Source organism: Aptenodytes forsteri, unplaced genomic scaffold, assembly GCF_000699145.1.
Source record: "Aptenodytes forsteri isolate BGI_AS27 unplaced genomic scaffold, ASM69914v1 Scaffold125, whole genome shotgun sequence".
Taxonomy (NCBI): Eukaryota; Metazoa; Chordata; class Aves; order Sphenisciformes; family Spheniscidae; genus Aptenodytes; species Aptenodytes forsteri.
Window position 1 is genome coordinate 3,235,026 of NW_008794447.1, and position 21,292 is coordinate 3,256,317.

At 36.7% G+C, this 21,292-nt stretch overlaps 1 protein-coding gene across 1 annotated transcript in view; it reads left to right on the forward strand.

Moving 5' to 3' along the window:
- NAA15 (N(alpha)-acetyltransferase 15, NatA auxiliary subunit) overlaps positions 1 to 21,055 on the forward strand; it is a 28,200-nt gene extending 7,145 nt beyond the window's left edge. Inside the window, exons 6-19 of the mRNA XM_009290330.1 lie at positions 1,490 to 1,609; positions 2,270 to 2,365; positions 2,502 to 2,608; positions 3,030 to 3,102; positions 4,892 to 5,061; positions 5,732 to 5,884; positions 8,028 to 8,156; positions 10,564 to 10,777; positions 11,965 to 12,158; positions 14,345 to 14,453; positions 15,039 to 15,137; positions 15,865 to 16,008; positions 17,105 to 17,202; positions 20,084 to 21,055. Of these exons, the coding sequence (XP_009288605.1) occupies positions 1,490 to 1,609; positions 2,270 to 2,365; positions 2,502 to 2,608; positions 3,030 to 3,102; positions 4,892 to 5,061; positions 5,732 to 5,884; positions 8,028 to 8,156; positions 10,564 to 10,777; positions 11,965 to 12,158; positions 14,345 to 14,453; positions 15,039 to 15,137; positions 15,865 to 16,008; positions 17,105 to 17,202; positions 20,084 to 20,284 (1,907 nt within the window). The 3' untranslated portion in view covers positions 20,285 to 21,055. The remainder of the gene's footprint in view (positions 1 to 1,489; positions 1,610 to 2,269; positions 2,366 to 2,501; positions 2,609 to 3,029; positions 3,103 to 4,891; positions 5,062 to 5,731; positions 5,885 to 8,027; positions 8,157 to 10,563; positions 10,778 to 11,964; positions 12,159 to 14,344; positions 14,454 to 15,038; positions 15,138 to 15,864; positions 16,009 to 17,104; positions 17,203 to 20,083) is intronic.
- The last annotated feature ends 237 nt before the right edge of the window (positions 21,056 to 21,292 follow it).

The following is a 21,292-nucleotide window of genomic DNA, read 5'->3' on the forward strand; positions in this document are numbered from 1 at the left end:
TGGTTGTCCCACTCATGCCTTGTGAGCGCCCTCAAGATGAACCGCTCCATAATCTTCCCCGGCACCGAGGTCAGGCTGACAGGCCGTAGTAGCGGGAGCTTTGGTTTCGGGGGTGGGGGTGGTTTTTTATGACTTGACTTTTATCTGAAAGATCTTCTGACATACTACGTGTTCTTAAGTTTTTGATGAAGGTCCGAGGCTGGTACTGAAATAGGATTTTCAAATACAACTTCACAAAAAAAAAAAAACCCAACCAAAACAAAATGCAAAACCTTCTATCAAGTTACCAGAAAAAAGGATGGAAATACTCTTTGCAGTCTGTGTGCTTTCAACAGGGTACAACTGATTAATTTTTTTTGGGCACAGCTCCTGTTGTGTTGTTTAAGTCTAGCTTAGCTGCTGTGCATACTACAGAAGAGCCTGCTAATAAATGAGTGTTGTCTATGAATTTTAAGTGCGTATGCAAAAGCCATTGTGGATGAAGTACAACTGAGAAGTACTGAAAATAGTATTAGCATTTGCCACCATTAGATAAAAATTATAACTTTCACCTCAGGGTAGGAATTTAGGTTTATTTTCCAGATTCTGTCATTCTCAGCAAGTGAACTATTGATGTTTTCCCTGGCATTAGATACTGCATGTAGTCCTCAAGTTATCCTACGTGTGGGAAGCAGCATCTCTTGTCAAAATTATGTGTCAGTTGCGTGACATAGGGAAGAGAGGTAACGCTGACTCGCATTTTCCTCTTGAAACCAGATGGGAAAATCTTACCTTAATCTAGAATGACACTGTATCACCTCTGGTGTGTAATCTTTTAGTGCCTAACACTTGCCAATAACAAAGCTTTGTAAAATGTGGTTTCCCATTGTGAAATGGGAAGTTGACTTTTGTTCCAACTCCAACATCAGCAAAGATGCTCTATACAGTTGTTAGATCTAGCCTTTACAAGATACAACTGTTAAAAGTAATGACGTGTCATTAAAAGGAAACTTGCTTGCAGAATCTTGAGAATTCATTAATCAGATCAATGGCTTGATTTAAAACATTGAAGTTAGTTTTATGAAATACCAGACTGAAGAACCATTCTTTTATTTGCAGCGCTGCAATTTCAATTTGGTATTCAAGATGCTATATACATGAAATACCGTGTACTGCTTTTAATTGCCTTCTGTAGTAAAAACTGCACTTAAAGTAACCAGTCACTTCAGTAAGTGAGAAAAAAACACGTGCATCTTACTTTTAACATTAAATTTTCAAGTAAGTTTCAAAAGTTACTGGCTGAGTTGTAGAATCTTACTGTAATTGCACCTGTTGTCAAAGTAAAAGCATATCTGTCAGCTAGTTTGTGATGCCACTGTGATAATTTTTTCTAAGAAATTAGAATCTATATGGAGTTAAGGATTATCTAATCTTTTACTGTACAGTGATTAATATTATACTGCTTCAGTATCTTGTTACCTTAATTTAAAACTTCTTGGATTTCACACAGGAGAACTCCTGCTTCAGCTTGGCAGACTTGAAGAAGCAGTTGAAGTCTACAAAGGACTGCAAGAAAGGAATCCTGAAAACTGGGCCTACTACAAAGGCCTAGAAAAGGCACTTAAACCAGGTAATGATTTGATATGTTGTAGTAAACAAGCTGTTCCTGCACAATTGGAATTTATATATTTGTTGAAAACTTGTATTGCTTTAAATAATAAAACTATTATTTAAAAATGTCCCCATTTAAGTTTTGCTTTTTAGTGTGTACATATTGTCATAATGTTTTTGTAAGAAAAGCTGGAAGTATTTCTCGTATTGTTGTTACTGTGTCTTATTTAAAACCAAAACAGAAAAAAAATGCAGTAATCTCTGTGCATGGTTGAAAGAAGAGAATTATTTCATAAAAGACAGTTTTGATTTTTCTTTTACTCTCTCTGTTATCTTAACCTTATGTTGTAGGTAATACAGGTTTTGGAAAAACAGGCATGACTCTCCTGAATGGCTTTGTTTGTTCAACATTTCAGGAGGAACTCTTTTTAAGATGAGAGATAAGCAGTTAGTCTTCCACTGCTGGAAGAGGAATTTACAGATACTGAATACCTGAAATCATTTAGTATGGCAGTTTTAAAAAGAATAAAATGGAAATTAGTGTTCTTTAGGAAGTATATAGCCATTAGTTGCTATATATTCCGATTCTTTTTTTAACCAGATATAAATCACTCCCCACCCCCTCTTCCCTTCCTGCCAAAAAGGAAGGAAAAAGTAAACTCTAAAAATTCTGTTCCAGCTAATATGATGGAGAGGCTAAAGATCTATGAAGAGGCCTGGACTAAATACCCAAGGGGACTAGTTCCAAGAAGATTACCATTAAACTTTTTGTCAGGTAAGTGCATTTTTGCTGAGCAGGTAGTGATCAACACTCGTGTTTCTTAGATACTGATGTTTTAACAGCATAAACAGTCTGCAATTGACAAGTAATGTGTGGTAAAACAAAATCAACAGGTCTTTTTCCTCTCAAGGTGAAAAGTTTAAGGAATGTCTGGACAAGTTTCTAAGGATGAATTTCAGCAAAGGTTGCCCACCAGTCTTCAATACTTTGAGGTCATTATATAAAGACAAGGAGAAGGTAGGTTTTTCCCCCACTTTTTACATGATCTACATGTAGCTGTGATGCGTTAGAGATGAAGAAACTCTTTTCTTCAGTGCTCGCTCCGTCAGCACTGTTGTATATTATGGCCTAGTATATCTAGAAGAAATCAAGTACAAGCATACATAGCCTTGTGCCAAGTTGGTAAACGTAGAAACGTAGAAAACTAAGATTTACTTAATTATAAGCTGTGTAAGTGTTAATGAAGGGAGGCTTGGTCTTAATTTGTTAAAAAGAGAGGTGAGATTGAGTGTGTTCCCATATGTATTGTAACTCAGGATATTGCAGAATTCTCTTACCAAAAATAACTAGTTTGGGTAACACCAAGTAGTTCAAGTTGAAATAAAATACCATCTTGCCCACAGATTTTTTTTTTTTTTGTCTTGTCTTGCATGTGTAGGTGGCAATCATAGAAGAGCTCGTGATAGGTTATGAAACCTCTCTAAGAAGCTGCAGGTTATTTAACCCAAATGGTGAGTGCTAAGACTGGCATACTTCATGGAAGTAGTGCCTGGTGTAAGCATTATGTGACCATTCAGAGGCAGGGAATCAGTGGGGAGTGAAGAAATTGAGATGATGGGGTTTTTTCCTTTTTTTTTCCACCCCCTAATACGGAACTGAACCATTTAAGCTGTCAAATATAAAGTCTGTAGTCAAAATCTAGCCACTTGTTCTAAAAGTTTTGCTGGATCCCCAAATTTGATCACTCTTTGTGGTTTTGAGTTCAAGTATTCTATTTTCAAGGCTTGAGTTTATCGTTGTCCGGGAAACTGAAATTTGAAAGCTGTGTTAAATCTTTAATTGCAGAAATGTCAAACAAAAAGGAATAGATACTGATAGCACAATCTTCAGGGGGAGGGGGGTTTGGAGCTTTTGGTGGGGGCTGGGTTTTGTGTTCTTGGGGGTTTTCTTTGAGAGTTAAAAAACATTTTTCCAGGTTTTGACTGACAGCTGTTTTGTTGTGAGGTATGGTTGTACATGTATTGAATCCAGCCTTCATATTTCCTCTCTGATAGCATTATGATGGTTTTTTAGTCATTTGCCCAACCACTTTGTAACAGAAAATCTCCAAGAAAAAACTTTTCTGCAAAGAATATCAACAGAGGATAGTCTTGAAATTTTGGTAGACGGATTAAAATGGTGTAATAATTAAGATAGCATGAATGACATTAATGATGTTAAAACTTTACAGGATAATCCTAATTATTCAAGACATTTTTATTGAAGTTATAACCAGTTATTTCCCTGCCTTGCAGAAACATTAATGCAATACTTCATTATGAAATTCTCATCTAAGTTGCCTGTTACACTTTTCCATTGAATTTAATGCTATAGGCTACAATATAGCCGCTCAATACCTGTTTGAATTTGTCCAAGCCTTTCAAACACATTTGCACTTTTCTGGTTTAAGGAAATGACTTACTGTTATTTCTGTTCAATTCAATATTTGCTTTGATATTAAATTGCATTCAAATAAACAATTTTCTGCTACCTTAAAGTGAACAAATGCATATAATTGCACAGTTAAGTTATACTGAAGAACCAGAACCTTTTGGCAGGACTAGAGCCTCCACGCCCTTTTGTTTCCCCCTGCAAGGTGCTATGCTTCATAGTCAAAACTGAGTAGTGAAATGAGCTTTTAAGACTTAGGTAGTATTTTGGATTTCGAACAGAGCTCTCTAACGTTCAGAACTGACTTGTGTATAGGAATGTTTTCTAGGATACATTTAGGCAAATAGTGATGATAAATTTGTCAAAGGTAGAAACAAAAAATCTTTTTAAAGCTAGGGTTTGGAACAGACAGCCTGTTTTGTTTAAAAATATTCAAGTCTATGGGTCAGTGCTGAATGTACTGAAATCCTTTACATTGTTACTGTGCAACACTTGTGTTTAGCAGGACTTTTTGCTATACCCTTCATCTAAAACAGTTTTAAAAGAACTCTACATCATGCACTAAGCTGCATTAAGGGACTAGTTGGAACAAAATGTTAACTCCCTTCTGACCCACTGACTCACTTTTCCTTTCCCTTAAAACCACAGTACGAGAAGGGAACAGTATATGCTCAGGTCTTGTCAAAACATAGACTTAAAAGTTAATGGACTTACCTGGACCCAGGTGTTTGAAAACACTCCCAGGCTCTGTTGTGACAGCCTGATACAGAGTCAGAATTAACTTCAGTGGCTGTATTTATAGCAGTCTGCTTCTGGCATGTTGTTTTAATAAACTGAACAAAACAACTCCCTCCATTTTTCTCCCTCCAGATGATGGTAAAGAAGAACCTCCAACCACTTTACTCTGGGTCCAATATTATTTGGCTCAACATTATGATAAAATTGGACAGCCATCCCTGGCTCTAGAATATATAAATGCTGCTATAGAAAGTACTCCCACTTTGATAGAACTCTTCCTTGTGAAGGCAAAAATCTTTAAGGTAAGTTTGGCTTGTTCTGGTGACCAGAGGTTATTTGGTTGTTATGATGGAAGACTTTTATGTATGCTTATACTTTCCTGTAATGTTTTTGATGTGAACATTGAAGCGTTAAGCTTGTATTAAGCAAGACACTGTGGATAATCCATGGAAAACTACTCAGTGAATTTTAGTGAGTTTCTAGATAAGTTTGGCTACTTGGGCTTTTTAGTGCGTATGAATAAGCCCCTATGAAGATTTTTAAGTCAATGAAGGACAAGTATACTGCAAAATGTGAATTCTCAGTTTACAGTTATATTTTTCATAATAAAAATATCACTAATAAAATTAGTTGGTTTTAAATGTCTCCCACCTGTTGTTATCCCACCCCCCACTTTTTTTAACTACTTGAAAATAATTTCTCAACTACACTATGGTATTGTATTAGAATGGGATTATCCAAAGTGTCCTTTAAGCATTTTCAGGAAAAATGTCGAGTGCTAAAAGACCTGTCGTTCCATAATGAGGGAAAGTAATTTTTCTGCTTTTTTTCTTTAAAGGTCTGTTGCTTTCCTGAAGAAAGCTATGTATTAAAAAATGTCTAAAAGAATAACTAATTATATTAAACAGTGAGTGGGTAAAACATGCATGGCTTATAATTACTGAATCTAACTTGAATTTCTCTCTCTTTAAGCATGCTGGAAATATTAAGGAAGCTGCAAGGTGGATGGATGAGGCTCAGGCTTTGGACACGGCAGACAGATTTATCAACTCCAAATGTGCAAAATATATGTTGAAAGCAAACTCCATTAAAGAAGCAGAAGAAATGTGTTCTAAGTTTACAAGGGTTTGTTCCATTTAACTATAGCTCTTTCAAATAACGTGGGCCTAATCCCTTGTGGAGTAACATTTTGTGTTAACTTTCCACTCACCTTCTAAGTTCTGTTTCAGAGCAGCTATGATTGCTTCCTTCGCTAATGGTAGTCAGTATCAGGGTTTGAATTAATCTTGGATAAGCATGATTCCATAGTAGTAAGTGAAAACCCTAAAGCTTGGATTTGATCACTTTTGCCAGGTAGGAAAAATACAGCATGCCCATTTTAGAGATAACTACTTTGAAAAAATAATTTTCTGAGAAGTCTTTGGGTTTAATGTGGATTCTATAGGGTCCTTGAAAGATCTGATAAAGTTGCCCATGTCTCTTCCCCCCAGCCCCATGGTAGTAAGTTAGAGAATTCAGACTTCTCTTGTAATAAAATTTCTGTGTGGCTACTAGGTGAGAGTCCTTCTGAGATGTCTTCCTTTTGTGAACAAGCTTTCATCCCTAAGGTCGTGTTTAACAGTAATGAAGGAAAGCTGCATGTTACATGTCTTTTTTTTTTTTTTTTTTTTTTTTTGGGGCTGCTTACCCATGACCAACTAGCTGGCATAAAAAGTTTGCATTATCCAGATTGCTTAATTTCATGCATCAGTTTTTGTCCCTGCAGTAACCTATTCTGATAGGTTTGATGTCACAGGTTAGTTACTTTTTAAATTGGCTTCTCTTGCTGTTCTTCTTTCATAACCGAAAGTCAAAACAGCTCAATGTAGTCTTTCCAGAATCTTTGGCAAATGATAGTTTTAGAATACTGGCAATATCATTTATGTGTTGTCAGTGGGAGGCAGGCAACAAGCTATTGGGACCTACCCGCAGAAGTAATCCTTTTTTGTTTGTTGTCCTGTTTTTCTCTTCTCTCTTGAAGAGCAGGAAAAACCTGGAGTAAGGTAGGTTGAACGGGGGGTATTTATAGGGGGAAAGCTGAAGGATTTTTGTGAAATGGAGGCTGTGTGCAGGCAAACATGGAGGGAAGGGAAGTTCTGTTTTATGTAAGCTCAGTAGCTTTAAGTGGAGTTTTTGATGCAAAACTGCTATGAATCTGGGTTAGTTGACCTTTCTCAATGCCTTAAGCAGCATTAAGATGTCAAAAAACCAAGCGTACCAGTTGCCCAAAACTGAACTTTAAAAATATAATTTGATGATGTTGCTCTGTGTAATCTTTTTCATCTCCTTTTGATCTTATGTCTAGTGCTCAAATACAAGCTTCTTAATGAAAATGATTTAAAAAGACCTAAATTAAGCATAATGAAAATGGAACTAACAGTTTTTCGGATTTTTAGCTGCTTAAATCAGACTGGTTTGAAGACTGCCTTTCTCTCTCATTTGGGGCATTCTCCTTACCCTGCCATTTGAATATTATCTGTCATTTTCCCAGCTTTGGCTCTTGGCTGATTCTTGAATAGCCTGGTTTTTGCAAGATCAGAGTAAAGTCAGAATGGCTGCATCCACCCCAAGTAGCTGACTTTGACATTAAGCTTGAAAGGCATATGTTAAGTTCTATAGATCTATGCAAGTGTATATAAATACCGGATTTGACAGACAACTGTAATCTCCTTTTTTGAATGAGGTGGTGTCAAACCTACCAGTATTCCTTTTGCTTTGCCACTACTGTCTAGTACTGATCGCATAAGAAATGACCTATTACTACTGTCAGTTGCTACGCTTAGCTCAATCAGCAGGTCTCTGGAAGACACAGATGGCAGTTTTAGTTAAAAAAAAAAATAGAAATCCTGCAGGTGTTAGTGTCATGCCACATGCTAGAACTTTTCTGCCATTTTTCTTCACGCTGCAATGTGTTATTTGTACACACTATATTAAAAACACTGAATGAATGTGTCTCCTATCCTAAAGATGAGGAACTGTCACAGTTAAACGGTCAATACCTGGCTATTCATTGTGTATTTCTGACTCTTCCAATAAGTGGAACATAGAGGAATTTTTTTTTTTTTTTTTAATTAATGAACAAAGCAAGTCCATCTTAACTGTGGCGTTTCTGACTTTCAGGACTCTGATAGCCTCTTTATTTGTGCTTTTAATTAGAACAAGATAAAAGAAATGGCAGTTAACATGTTGATGAGACTTATTTTTTTTATAATGCTGTTTTTGCTTTTAGGAAGGAACCTCAGCAGTAGAGAACTTGAATGAAATGCAGTGCATGTGGTTTCAGACAGAATGTGCGCAAGCTTACAAAGCAATGAACAAATTCGGAGAAGCACTTAAGAAATGCCATGAAATTGAGAGAGTACGTATCTGGTTAAACTGCCTAGGTTGGAAAACACTAGCTGAAGTTTACTGTGCTAATACGTTTCCTTTCTGAACAGTAAGAGTGTATTTCATGTAGCTTCAGGAGAGATTTCATTTCATGTTGGCTACTGGGGCGTTGATTAAATTACATTTCCTCCTAAAAATGCCATTGTAAACTGTGTGTTACAGAGAGATTCTATAAAGTCATTTGAAGATCCAGGAAAGACCAGAAAAGTTTCAGAAATAATCTTATTTTTGGCAGGGTACATAAAAATAGGTATTTGGGTACAAACCAAGAGTATGCGTGCTTTAAGTCCAAAAAGAACATGGCTGAGCTGACTAGTCCAGGATTAAAGTAAAGGAAAGATGTCGCCTTGCTTATTGTTAAGCCACTGTATTTTAGAGGGAGAAAACAAATGTCAAAAACTATCAAAAATACTAAATATCTTCTCCTTTAAAAAAAAAATAATTAAGCTACAGTTTAAAAGAAGCTATTAGAAATATAAAGACTTCTTAAGGTAGAAATTGTATCCAAAAAGGGGGGATACTTGCACATTAAATGCAGATCCATAGTAAGGCAAACAAAAAAAATTGGATGCACAACTTCCTTTAAAAAAAAAAAAAAAGTGGGTTTGGTTTTTTTAAGTACATTAGGGTCTAGAAAAATGACCAGACAGCTGAGGGTGTGAATGAAGTGCTCAAAGAGGAGAACTTAGTAGGAAGCTACGCCTCTGCAAATAGAGAGGCTTAAGGAGATTTCAACACTGATGCTTTTCTGCAGAGGGGAATAGCCTGTGGCATATTCTCAGATTAGAACAAGTCAACAAAGTGATTTGCCATGACCATATTCTGTTTGCACAAATCCTTTAAATAAATTTGTGTAAAATCCTTTTAAAAGAATTTGTGTAAGAAACTACTAGTCTTGTAAATTGTCTTGGGTACCAGAAGAGGTCAGCAAATGAAGAACTGACATAGGCCACCCTAAAAAACATTTCTAAGGAATTAAGTAGCTGTTTAATTTATTTATTGGAATAATTGATTGAAGGTGTAATAAAGATCATAAATAAGATAGACAAATATGTCTTATTCGGAAACCATCAACAAAGCTTTTGTAAGAAAAAGCAGTGCCTCTTAAATCTTTTAGAGGTGCCAGTTATGCTTAAGGCAGTCTAGTTGATAAAATGTGTTCTGGATTTCAGAAACACTTTTGATGTCAGCCTTCACACCGTAAAGGATCTAAACTGTCTCAGAAAAAGAAGGGAAGTTGATCTTGTGGATTTAATAGCTGGTTCGTGGCTGGGAAAACAGCATAGGAGCAAATAATAAGCTTTTACAAGAAAAGGCGTTTATCTTGGAGATTACTAGGGCGTCTCCCTAGGGTCTCCATTGTTTGATATGGCAATAAGTGATCACAGAAGGGGAGTGAATAGTGCAAAGACACTTGCTCTGTCTCAATACTAAATGATAAAATGGCGCATGAAACATAATGTTCAACAGTGCAGTCGGTGAAGAAGGGACAAGAAGAAGAATTCTGTGCCCGTGCATAAGTAGTAAAAGGTCTTACATGAATTATTGCTGCTCAGGAAAGAAATCCTGGAACCATTATAGACAGTGCTGCAAAATTTCTGTGTTGGTGCGGAGCAGCAGTCAAAAGGACAGTGTTGGGAATTAAGTGACTAGAGAAGTAGTACGTTTCTTCCATTATATAAATCCGTCGTACAGAATCTGAATATCGCAACTCCTTAAAAACGTGCTAGTAAAATACATGCCATGGAGTAACTTCGACACGAAGAGATTGCAGTTAGCTTGTCATGCTTACTGTTTTATCCTCAGCTTTGACAAGCAACAACTGAGTTTAGGATGAAGTTGTATGAGGTCGTAAGTACATGGAGAAGTTGAAGAGGGGAATGACTTTTCACTGCTTCTCAAACAAAAACAAGGGGACATCAGGTGACAAAGAGGAAAGCAGATCTTGAACAAACGGAAGTACTTTCTCAAACCATGTGTGCTTTAAGTGTGGAATTTATTGCCACAGTATTTAATGGAAGTCAAAATTATACTTTTGACTGAAAAAATTAGAGGAGTTCACAGAGGAAAAATTCTTCAAGTGCTGTTTAAATATAATGAATGTAGAAACTTAAACTGCAAATTGTCAGAGGGTAGTTACTGTTAAGAGACTGTGAAATGGGTGAATTTTGGTTCTGACCTAAGATGCCTTCTGTTCTTTTCACCATTACTTTATTTTTGGAGGGCTTTGTTAACTCACATTTCTAAAAGGTAGGGTGTATTTGTCAAACGGCAGGCTTTTACTAAAGTATTCCTTTGGGGAGAGTGTATTAAAAAAAGTCAAGGTTAGTATCTGATTGTTAATACTTGCTAAATAATATTATGTTATGTTGTGTTAGCATTTTGTAGAAATCACGGATGACCAGTTTGACTTTCACACTTACTGTATGAGGAAGCTTACCCTTAGGTCTTATGTGGACTTGTTAAAACTAGAAGATGTACTTCGACAACATCCGTTCTACTTCAAAGCAGCACGAATTGCCATAGAGATATATTTGAAACTTCATGATAATCCCTTAACAGATGAAAATAAAGAACACGAGGCTGATACAGGTATTCAACCCTCAGGATTTATTAAATATGCCGTTTCACTAATTAGTGAATATTTTATGAAGATCCATCATTCTTATAGTTGTCAACTGTAGTAGTCAAAAATAAGAGTTTTGTCACAACTCAAAATAGGTAAACTGTAACTTGGCCTGCATGTAAAAGTAGATGTTGTACTGAAAGTTAAACTAATACATGTTTTTATTTTGGTTATTATAAAACAATGATGGCTTTTGTAGTGACAGTTGTAATTCTTAAGTAAAAACATGTTTGTGTTATGAAATGGCTGAGAAAACATGGAATTCTCATGGTTGGTGGTCCGTGAAATAACAGGTAGAAGCAGGTCTGCTTGGTGGTAGCCCTTTCTAAGCACTTTATCAGTATGCAAAAATTGGACTAGGTAGCAACTTAAATTTTTATCATCTCTTGCTTCTGATGTAAAAATAATGTTTAAATCCATCAATTTCTTTTTTTTTTTTTCCTCTCATCTCTGATTGGAGAGCAACTTAAGCGATTATGGCTTGGGGGACCTCAAATGGTATGAATAGAGGCTATTGAATTTTTCAAGAGGAGTTTGTCAAGTTTTAATATTTCTCATCTCGGTTCATTTGTGTGGCTTCAGGTTCAAATTAAGTAGAAGTATAATAGAATTTCTTGTAGCCACTTTCTGATGTGTTTTAAATTAATTCCCCATGCTTTAATTGGAGGGAGGAGAGGATCTGCATATGCATCAAATGTAAGATGTCTGTAGGGCATTAAAAGGAAAGCTGGAACTGTCTATGCCAAAGTGCAACTATTTCACCTTATTTTTGTTAGACCATTTAATTACTACACTAAACATAACTTGTGTTGTGTAATGCCTAAGGAATAAATCAACGTGTATTGGTATGCGCTTTTACTCCTGGTACTGGATTTGTGGAGCCATGCAGTAATTACTTTGTCCAGCCTTCAGCATGTTATACTATTGTTCTAATTCCTATTGCCTTGATTTCACAAAGGAATTTGTGAATTATGAAGCAGCAGCGTAGACTGTAAAATAATCTATCGATAGTAAGCAAGCTTTTACAAATGTAATGGCAGCATTACTAGTTAGTAGATACGGTTTAAAGAAGATGATGGTATCTGACAACTGATTGAGACTGTTTAATATTAGACATCAATATTGTCTGGTTTTACCCTTTGCGTGTGTACAGCGAATATGTCTGACAAGGAGCTAAAGAAGCTACGAAATAAGCAGAGAAGAGCGCAAAAGAAAGCACAGCTGGAGGAGGAGAAGAAGAACGCTGAGAAAGAGAAGCAACAGAGGAACCAGAAAAAGAAGAAAGATGACGATGATGAAGAAATTGGAGGACCGAAAGAAGAACTTATCCCTGAGAAATTGGCAAAGGTGCTTACTAATGTAATAATAAAGTCATAGAAATCTCTAGAAAAATTACAGTGAGCACACATACAATTTGAAAGCCATTCAGATAACTTGTTTATTTTTTGTATGGCTTCTCTTCACAGGCGGCATTTTAAAAAGAATTCTTTTCTAGGAATAGTTTGTTGGAAATACTGTCATAATGTGATGAAATCACAGCTTTTGTGCCTAGTTCTCAAAGGCAGCAATTGAAGTCATAGACATTTGCTACATGTGTGTATTGCACTAACTTGTTGATTATACCCTATTTCTAGTTGATCGGATGGAAGTCTTTCTATTCTGTATGTAAGGTGATTATCATTCACTCTTTGTCCCATAATATTTTTTTATTTATTAAGCATAGACAACCTGTGAAAGAAAGGTTCAGAAACACTGAATGCTTTAACGGCATTTGTTTGCATTTGTTTTGGATGGGGAGAAAAAAGGATAAAGAAGCTGTTTGGAAGTAGTAGTAGACTAGACTGAGATGGATTTTTGAGATCTGGATTAAGAACTGTAGAGATATATAAAGGGGAGGTGACCCAGAAGACTATTCTTGTGCTAAAAGTTGTACCTGTAAGGAGTAGGAAAACACTTGAAAAATGTTGGGAAAGATAATGAAAATATATATATAGACTATAAAAATTAATTTATAGCAATAGTAGTATAGTATCCAAGTACTGATAGATACAGTATTCGGTATTTTCACAGTATAACGAATATTACTGGCTCTTGAGGGGATGATATTTGAAAGCTGAGACAATGAACGTCACTCTGTAGCCCTGAAGCAAGTGACTTAAAAACTTGACTAGTCATTTAAGAATATTGCCAGTATTCCCATTGTTTAGCTCACTGGTAGCAAGAAGCAGCACTAATTGCAGTGCTAGTTAAGACTGAAGTGGTCACAATGGCATGTATTGAAATTGAGTTCTGGAGTTCCATGGGATATCCCAGGAAAATCGAGGTAGTCCCCAAGATTATAGGGAATAGTTGCAGCTGTTTAATGCATTCCTTTGGCAAACCTTCCCTAATTATATTCCAAATTTACTATCAGAATCATGATATAGACACTTCCAAATTCAGTTGGTTCCTAATGCCAGAAGACCATTTCTGACATAGTTGGTCACTTGCAAAACGTTTTCCTGAAACAGTTGCCCCTAGACTTCTTTGGATATATAGCTTTGGCATTAAAGGCATAGCTTTGAAATCTGTTTTATTATAGGTTCCAAATAGTTTAAGTGCACAGTTGTGACTGATGTATGCAAACTCATAACAGCACATATAAATGATGCAATTTTTTAATGAAAACTGTTGTAGTATATGGTTAGCAGGAGCTCCGTAAGGTGTCCATCATTGCCTTCAACTCAGTTATTTGCAATGAAGTGTATTGCTTCAACATTACTAAATTGTTATTGACAGACAACAATTAAATTTTGTATCTGATTCTTAGAGAGTAGCTTATGTTCACAAAAAACTAAATATGAAAGACAACAGACAGTTCTTGTTCGAATTATCCCTAACCTCTAGATGCAAGAGATCTGTCTGTAAAGAATCCTTGCACAGAATTAATTTGTGTTAAAGCTGTCCATTGACTGGATTATGCTAGCTAAGACCAGGAGACCATGATCAATATCTAGTTACTTCAAGCTTGCTGTTAGTGTCTTGGCTGGGAACGTTGCCACGACCTGGCAGCTTTCAGGAACCTGGCTGAAGCTCACATGAACAGACCCTGTCATGGGCATAAAGTAGTCGTGTACCAACGTCTCAGGCCCGTGTGTGTAGATTGGCATGGGGAGCCATCCTGCCCATTACAATGTGGGTTCAGCTGCAGCTGTGTTTAATACTGCTGTACGATAGAAGGCAAAGACTTGTAGCTCTATAGGAAAATGTGATTTGTAACAATCACAAAGCAGTTTTTTAGACTTGACAGTCTGTGTTTAGACACTAACATTGAGTGAAAGATGCAAAATTTGTAACAGAAGAGGTTCTAAGCATCTTATGTATTGCCTTATGAGAGTAACTCTCTGATGTGACTCAGAAATAGCTAATTCTGCTGTAGAGTTATTAGGTTTAAACTTCGTGACTTAGTTGTGTGTCACTTCCTTGAATTTGCTGTAGAGTTATTAGGTTTAAACTTTGTGACTTAGTTGTGTGTCACTTCCTTGAATCTGTAGGTTGAAGCACCTTTGGAAGAAGCCATTAAATTTTTAACACCCCTGAAGAATTTAGTGAAGAACAAAATAGAGACGCATCTTTTTGCCTTTGAGATTTATTTTCGAAAAGGTAGGTGAGAAAACAAATGGAAGAAAGCAATTTGCACTTTGTAAAGATGTATATTAGAATTTAAGCAAAAATTATTGATGAGATATGAGGAGTCAGTCCCTGTCGAGCCACACAACTCTTCATTGGACTGACACCCCAGCCATGAGCAGTCTGTGAAAAACCAAAGTTTGGTGATTATCCGTTTTCTTTGCTGTGTTTAAATCTACAAGCAATGAGACTGTAGTTAATTCTCCCAGCTTGCATTTGCCCTAGTTATTTGTTTGTATCTGTAGTTCGCAGAACTATATGCTGTAAAGAAGTGGTGTACAGTTGCTAATGAGAACTGGTCTTTTGAAACACTTGATTTTTGAATTCTTGTATCAGTTAAATACTATGCTTTAAGAACTTACTATGTTCAAACTTACCTGTTGAACAGGCTTAATTCACTGGTTAAATAAATGCATGTTAGAAAAAATGGCTGTTGCAGTACACTCAGCTTCAATTTCTTCTGATCATTCTAATTTCAAACACTAAATACTCCTGCAACATAATGCAGTGAGTTCCAGCCACAGGTTTTTGAACATTTGCCAACACTTTCTTTTCCAGAGAAGTTCCTTCTGATGCTTCAGTCTGTGAAGAGAGCCTTTGCTATTGATTCTAGTCATCCTTGGCTTCATGAATGTATGATTCATCTCTTCAGCAGTGGTATGTATGTTTGATATGACTTCATCTGTACGTGCTTCCAGATGATGCCTAACCCACATACAGCCATTGATTTTTAGCTTATAGACTGTTAGCACAATTAATTCAAAATATTTAATACATGTATTAGAAAGCTTTTTAAACAACTGATTCATGCTAAAATTAAGTATGTTTATTATGACTGCAGATGGATTTAGTAGTTATTCCAACAAGTATTAGTAAGTCTTTTTAAGACTGAGAGTAGTATGGTGAACCCCTGAAAGAGTGAGTGAGTGAAGAAATGGAAACTGCAGAGTGAGGAATCTGGCTTTTCTGCTGGCAGCCTGTGTCGGCATGTGAGGAGAAGGCTTAGAAGGTTGGAAGGATTCTCTCCCTTCCATTGCCCAAAAGGTTACCCTTCCTGTTGATGGCTACAGGCTAGATACATTTAAGAACAGACTTGTATGACCTCAATCTTTGAGCCTAATAGATTTCAATCAGTAAGGGGGAGAGTGCATTGGAGTAAAAAGGCTTTGGCTTTTTCTAAGCATCAGAAAACTGTCACAGTTAAGCTTTTTCCAACCAGATCCAGTTATTTACCTTTTCGAATTTCATGCATCTTCCTTTGAGATTTTTTTTTCAATTATATTAATAATGTAGACATGACAAGTATTAAAATAAATGCATAAAGTAGATTTTACTGTGATTACCTGTGCTCACCTCGATTAACTTCTTTTTTCCAATTCCATAGTATCTGAAAGTAAGGATCTGCCTGATGCAGTTAGAACAGTGTTAAATCAAGAAATGAATCGGCTTTTTGGAGCAACTAATCCAAAGAACTTCAATGAAGCTTTCCTTAAAAAGAACTATGACTCACTACCACATAGGTTATCAGGTATTTTGCCTTTATGCTTTTTCTGCCCTGCTTCTGTATTTTCTTTGCTTATCTAGCAGTGGCATCTCAGTTTCAGCATCAGCGATGTAAAAATCACTTTCTATCGGGAATGCTTTTCTGCTCTCGGTTTGTGTTTTTGTGACAACATGACCACCAGGTTGTCTGTGGTTTTCTTTAATTTTTTTCTATATGCTGCTAAAATACAGATTTTTGGACCTCTCTGCCCTGTTCTCATTTCTGATGCATGCTGAATGTATCATAAGGCTGTAACTGTATTTAATGCATATTTAATGAAATAGTTCATATGAGCTACGTATGTGAAGTAGTATTTCCGAGTTGCAAAGGGTTTTTTGATACATGTATTTGAAGAGGCTGACTGCCAAGAGAAATGCGCTGAGTGCTCAGCAAGCCAGGTAACGCCCAGAGCTATTGGTATGCCTAACATGAGGAGCTTAGATGGTGCTGGTTACCTGTTAGGAAAGGCTGTCTGTCAATAGTGACCACATATTACAGTGGGTACCACGTGGGAAACAGGATGTAAACCACCCAGAGGAGCGGCATTACTGTTGTGGCTCAGTCTGGGCTCAGACCTGGCCACAGAAAGCGGTGAGTGTACTCTTGCATCTTCTCTGGCATCAAGTCCCTTCAACTACATCTGTGCCGTGGGACTCGGAACTGTGTCCTGGTTGTGTCCTGACACCGTATTATAACAAGAGCTCTGTGTGCACATCTCTTCTGTGCCTCGGTTTCTGTGTGAAGGAGATGTGAGCAGTGGTGCTGGAGGGAACTGTGGTGTGTTGCAGCAGGTCTGATTTGTTATCTTCACTGCCAGGGATTCCACAGTACACTGCAAAATGCTCCTACCCTGCAGTAGAGACAACACCTATTTGTTTCAATGCTTTGTCTAGCATCGAATAGTAGACTTAAAGCTTCTACTTGCTCAGGTGTCAAGCTTTAATGCTCCACGTGGTTCCATTTTGAACTACTACTGTAGAGTTCAGTATCCTCTCTTAGTCATATTATCTCTATTTTATGTTAGTATATAAGATGTTTTTGGTCATCCACTGGGTGATGAAGCTTATTTTTCCTCCTGTAGCTGCCAAAATGATGTACTATTTAGATCCTTCCAGTCAGAAAAGGGCAGTGGAGCTGGCAATGACCCTGGATGAATCCCTCACTAACAGAAATCTTCAGGTAACAGATATTTATAAATTGTAAACAACTTCTGGTATATCTGTGGAAGCTTTATGCAAATTACAGAGGTAAGAGAAAGCTGAAAGGATTGCTGTGCCTTATGGTAAGGAGGTTGGGTTGTCATGTGAGAGAACGGGGTATCAGGTTCACCTGAACTGAAATGTTTAACGTCCTTTTCACACATTTAAATTAATTTAGTTTTGTCGTAATATGAAAATAGCTAGCTAGCAGCAGAAACAATGTTATTGCCACAGATAATGGGAAAGCTTATTAAACACAAGAGAATTCACATGGCAAAAGATGCTAAAGCTCCCCAATAAGGAAAGATTGTAGTCTGTCTGAGCTTTAGCTGTTACAGAGGTGACTGTTCGCAAGAAAAATATTGACTTAGGAGCAGCTCAGACTTCGTGAAAGCTTTCCATATTCATCCCCCTGCAAGCTGTGTGAATTATCTTAGTTTTAATAAAAGGTGCATATGCATGTTTTGGCCTTAGTATGTAGTTAAGTAAAAAGCTTACCAAATTTTGAAATTCTGCTCCATTCTGGTGGTCGTGGAATAATCTCCCTGTGCCACCACCACCATGCCCCTTTCCCTGCTCCCCCACCTTCATCTGGGAAGGCTATCAGTTCTGACTTGCAATTTGAAGTATTCGAGAGAAGGTAATTTTTTTTAGTATCTTCAAATGTTTCTTATAAAGAATGAATAAACATGGTTTTTTCTTCCTATGACCGCACACTGGCAGAACCTTACCTGACAATGCAGAGAGGGAATAAAATGTCCTTTCTTTTTTTTTTCTAGTCTTTTTTAAACTATTTCTGTATCCCAGTCAAATCGTTTCCTTTGGCATCACTGTGAGAGTGTCCAGTACATTTAATTAAGTATTAGAGAGATTCCTTGGCAGGCTGTGCAAACTTTAGGACATTTTGTTTCTTTCGGTTCCCCTGGCACTTTATTTCTTTATTGTGCTCTTTGTCTGGGGACTGAAGAATTTTTTAGATCTATTGCAAGTAAAATAGGTGAACTTTCTAGTAAAATTACTCTTTTGTGGGCAAAAATCAGCATCTTCCAAAAAACATCCCTTTGGAAATATACTGGGTTCAACAGAACTTTAATTGGGAAGGATTTTAAATTCACAATAGAATTTTTGGACAAAACAGAGGGGAAAAGAGAGACAAGACAATTTGCCATGATTTATAAACTTGCTTAGGATGTTAAAGATTCAGATCCTTTCTCTAGCTGATCTGGTTATGGGACACAAACTCATGTCTTTCATATCCTAAGTACATATTTAGCAGTTTTCATAAACTGTTTTCTTTTTGGGGTTTTTTTTTGTGTGTTACTGTTTGAGCAGTCTCAAAGAGCTTAAGATAGATTATCAATAGGTTTAGAAAACAAAAATTAAATTGCCTTCAACAGCATTCTTTTTGCCTCATAGCTGTGTTTTTTGCCTGAGAGTGGGATTGTGGGAATTGGACTGGGGAAAGATTAAAATGTAACCAAAAATGCTTAGTTGTTTTAGAGGTGTTATCTTGGTAGGACTATAAGAAGCATTTACTGACTCAGCAGCGTATAAAGATGATATACGCAGCATTGTGATAAAACTGGAAAAGTTCAATTTAAGCATTCTTGGTGCCAACATAAAGAGTTGGAGTTCTACTGAACTTATAGATGGGAAATTGAAAGTGCCCTAAAAAAAAAGAATCTGAAGGAGTCTAGGCATTTGTTGAAAGGCATTCTCGTGTGCAAAGAGATCAAATATATTATATTTCATTTTAGTAAAGACCAGCTGTCTCAGGGCACATTGCAGGCATAAATCTAGATATATTTGACCTTCTGTGGATGCCGGTGACGCAAAGAGCTAATGTGAGGCAAAGAGGTTGTTGAAGAGAACTTCATAACCCCACAGCAGGAGGACAGAGCAGTTACAGATATTTCTTCTCAATACACAGAAGAAATAAAAGCTATAGTAAATGTCAGAGGAGTGGGAAAAGGCTAGCTTACTACGCTAATGCTAGCAGAACACGACATGGACTGATGTTAAATGCTGGCTGGGCTTTGTGAAGCTCAGTAGGTCAGTTTCTCGCATTTGGAATGCAAGTTGAAAAAAACCAGGAAATTTCTCTTCTGAATTGTGAACAAAAATGGATATGAAACTGCAGGTACATCTTACATCTGTGATAATATCCGAGTAATTTGGTTTGATTCACTAGTTACAGACACGCTTCAGTAAGTCACATATCCTTAAATGTAAAAATGTTTGGGGTTTTTTTTTCCCCCTACCAGAAATGTTTTTACATCTAATTATGGTTATTCAGCTGATGCTATTTTTACATTTTAATTATATTCCACGAGTCTTCCAATTCTATCTGAAAGCACGTTCACAAAGTCATTATTAGGAAATGATAGTATATATTCTGGATTCATTGTTTTTATTTGCGAATGCTAAAATTCAAATGCATGTTACGTATTGCTGAAATTTTCACTGTATCCCAAGATGGGGAGGGGGACGGGGACGGGCGGACGACACACACCACAAACCCCAAAAACACATTTAGTTGCAAGGAAGCCTGGTTCTTGGTTGCCAACTAGTAAGAATCAAATTTTTTTAGGAAAATAAGGATCAGGTGACAAATGAGTGTTTTCATTTTCAGCCAAGATTTCTAGCTGTTTTTTAAATCCCTTTTTAAACTGCATTATTTCGAATCAGACTACACTGGTATTTCATGCTGTGTCTAGTTAAAAAAAAGTCATTTGATGTTGGTAGAAACCTGAAAACAATACTCGAGTTTGTTTTCTTTGTAGTATTGTATTTCTAGTTTGAGAGTGTTCAGATGAACGTTTAAGAAACCATAACACTTCTTTATTTTTCTCTTTAATTAGACTTGTATGGAGGTATTAGAAGCTTTATGTGACGGTAGCCTTGGAGACTGTAAAGAAGCATCTGAAACTTACAGAGCAAATTGTCATAAGCTTTTCCCTTATGCTTTGGCTTTCATGCCCCCTGGATATGAAGAGGATATGAAGATCACAGTTAATGGAGATAGTTCTGCAGAACCTGAAGAACTGGCCAATGAAATATGAACAACTTTATTGGAAAAAAAAAAATGACATTGGACCATATCTGGTGTATAATATTTTTGTCACGCACCTGCTGAATTGTTCTAACTTACACAGAGAACAGAAGGAAAAAAAAAAATGTTGCCTTCAAATAGTTTTACTTTTTTTTTATCCTGCTGACAAAGTATATATATAAAATATCTAACATATTACTGGATATAGGTTGTTCGGTTTCTTAAAAATTAAAAGCTGCTAAAATTGAAGAAAAAAACCCCTTCTCCTTACCTACCTACCCATGTTTTTAAACTAATTTATATGAAATCTGGAGGCGTACAGCTCTCGGAGCAGGTGTGTGGCAGAAATATTACTTTAAATTTGTCTTGTGAGATTACTGTTATCTCAGACAGCAAAAATGCTGTTTTAGCACTGGATTCTTTCACTGAGCACAAAGAGTTGTTGGGGCTTTAGCATCTGACTGATTTTGATACAGGGATGATTCTGTCCATAGGAAGTATGCAATGTGAATCAGAATACATAGAGAAACCGGCAACATACATGTTATGTTGTGGATGCTGGGACATACAGATATCAAGCAGAATTAAGAAACATAGTGTGTTCAATAAGCTTGTTGTGTCTCTGAAATTCACTGCACACGATCAGTTTGGTGTTCTTGCACCACAGTTTTTAACTGAAGGAAACAGTTAAAACTATCTCTCTCTTTGAATTAAACGTGGGGGGTGGGGTGGGGAGAATCAACATTGCTGTTCTTGAGATGAACCTACCAGCGTAGGTTGGCCAAACTTCTTAAAACTGAAATGCAAGAACCAAATGAAATTATGCACTGTGATGTGGCACCAACTAATTAGAAAGATAGCATGCATTTTTCACGTAGAGTGAAAACAAAATGAGAACATACTATGGCTTGAAGTTGCAAAGAGGAGAGCTCCTGACTACCATTTTGACTGATCAAGAGACTAATAGTTTAAAACCTCAGCAGGCCTTGTTCACGTTATGCAGAAAAAAAAAAAAAAG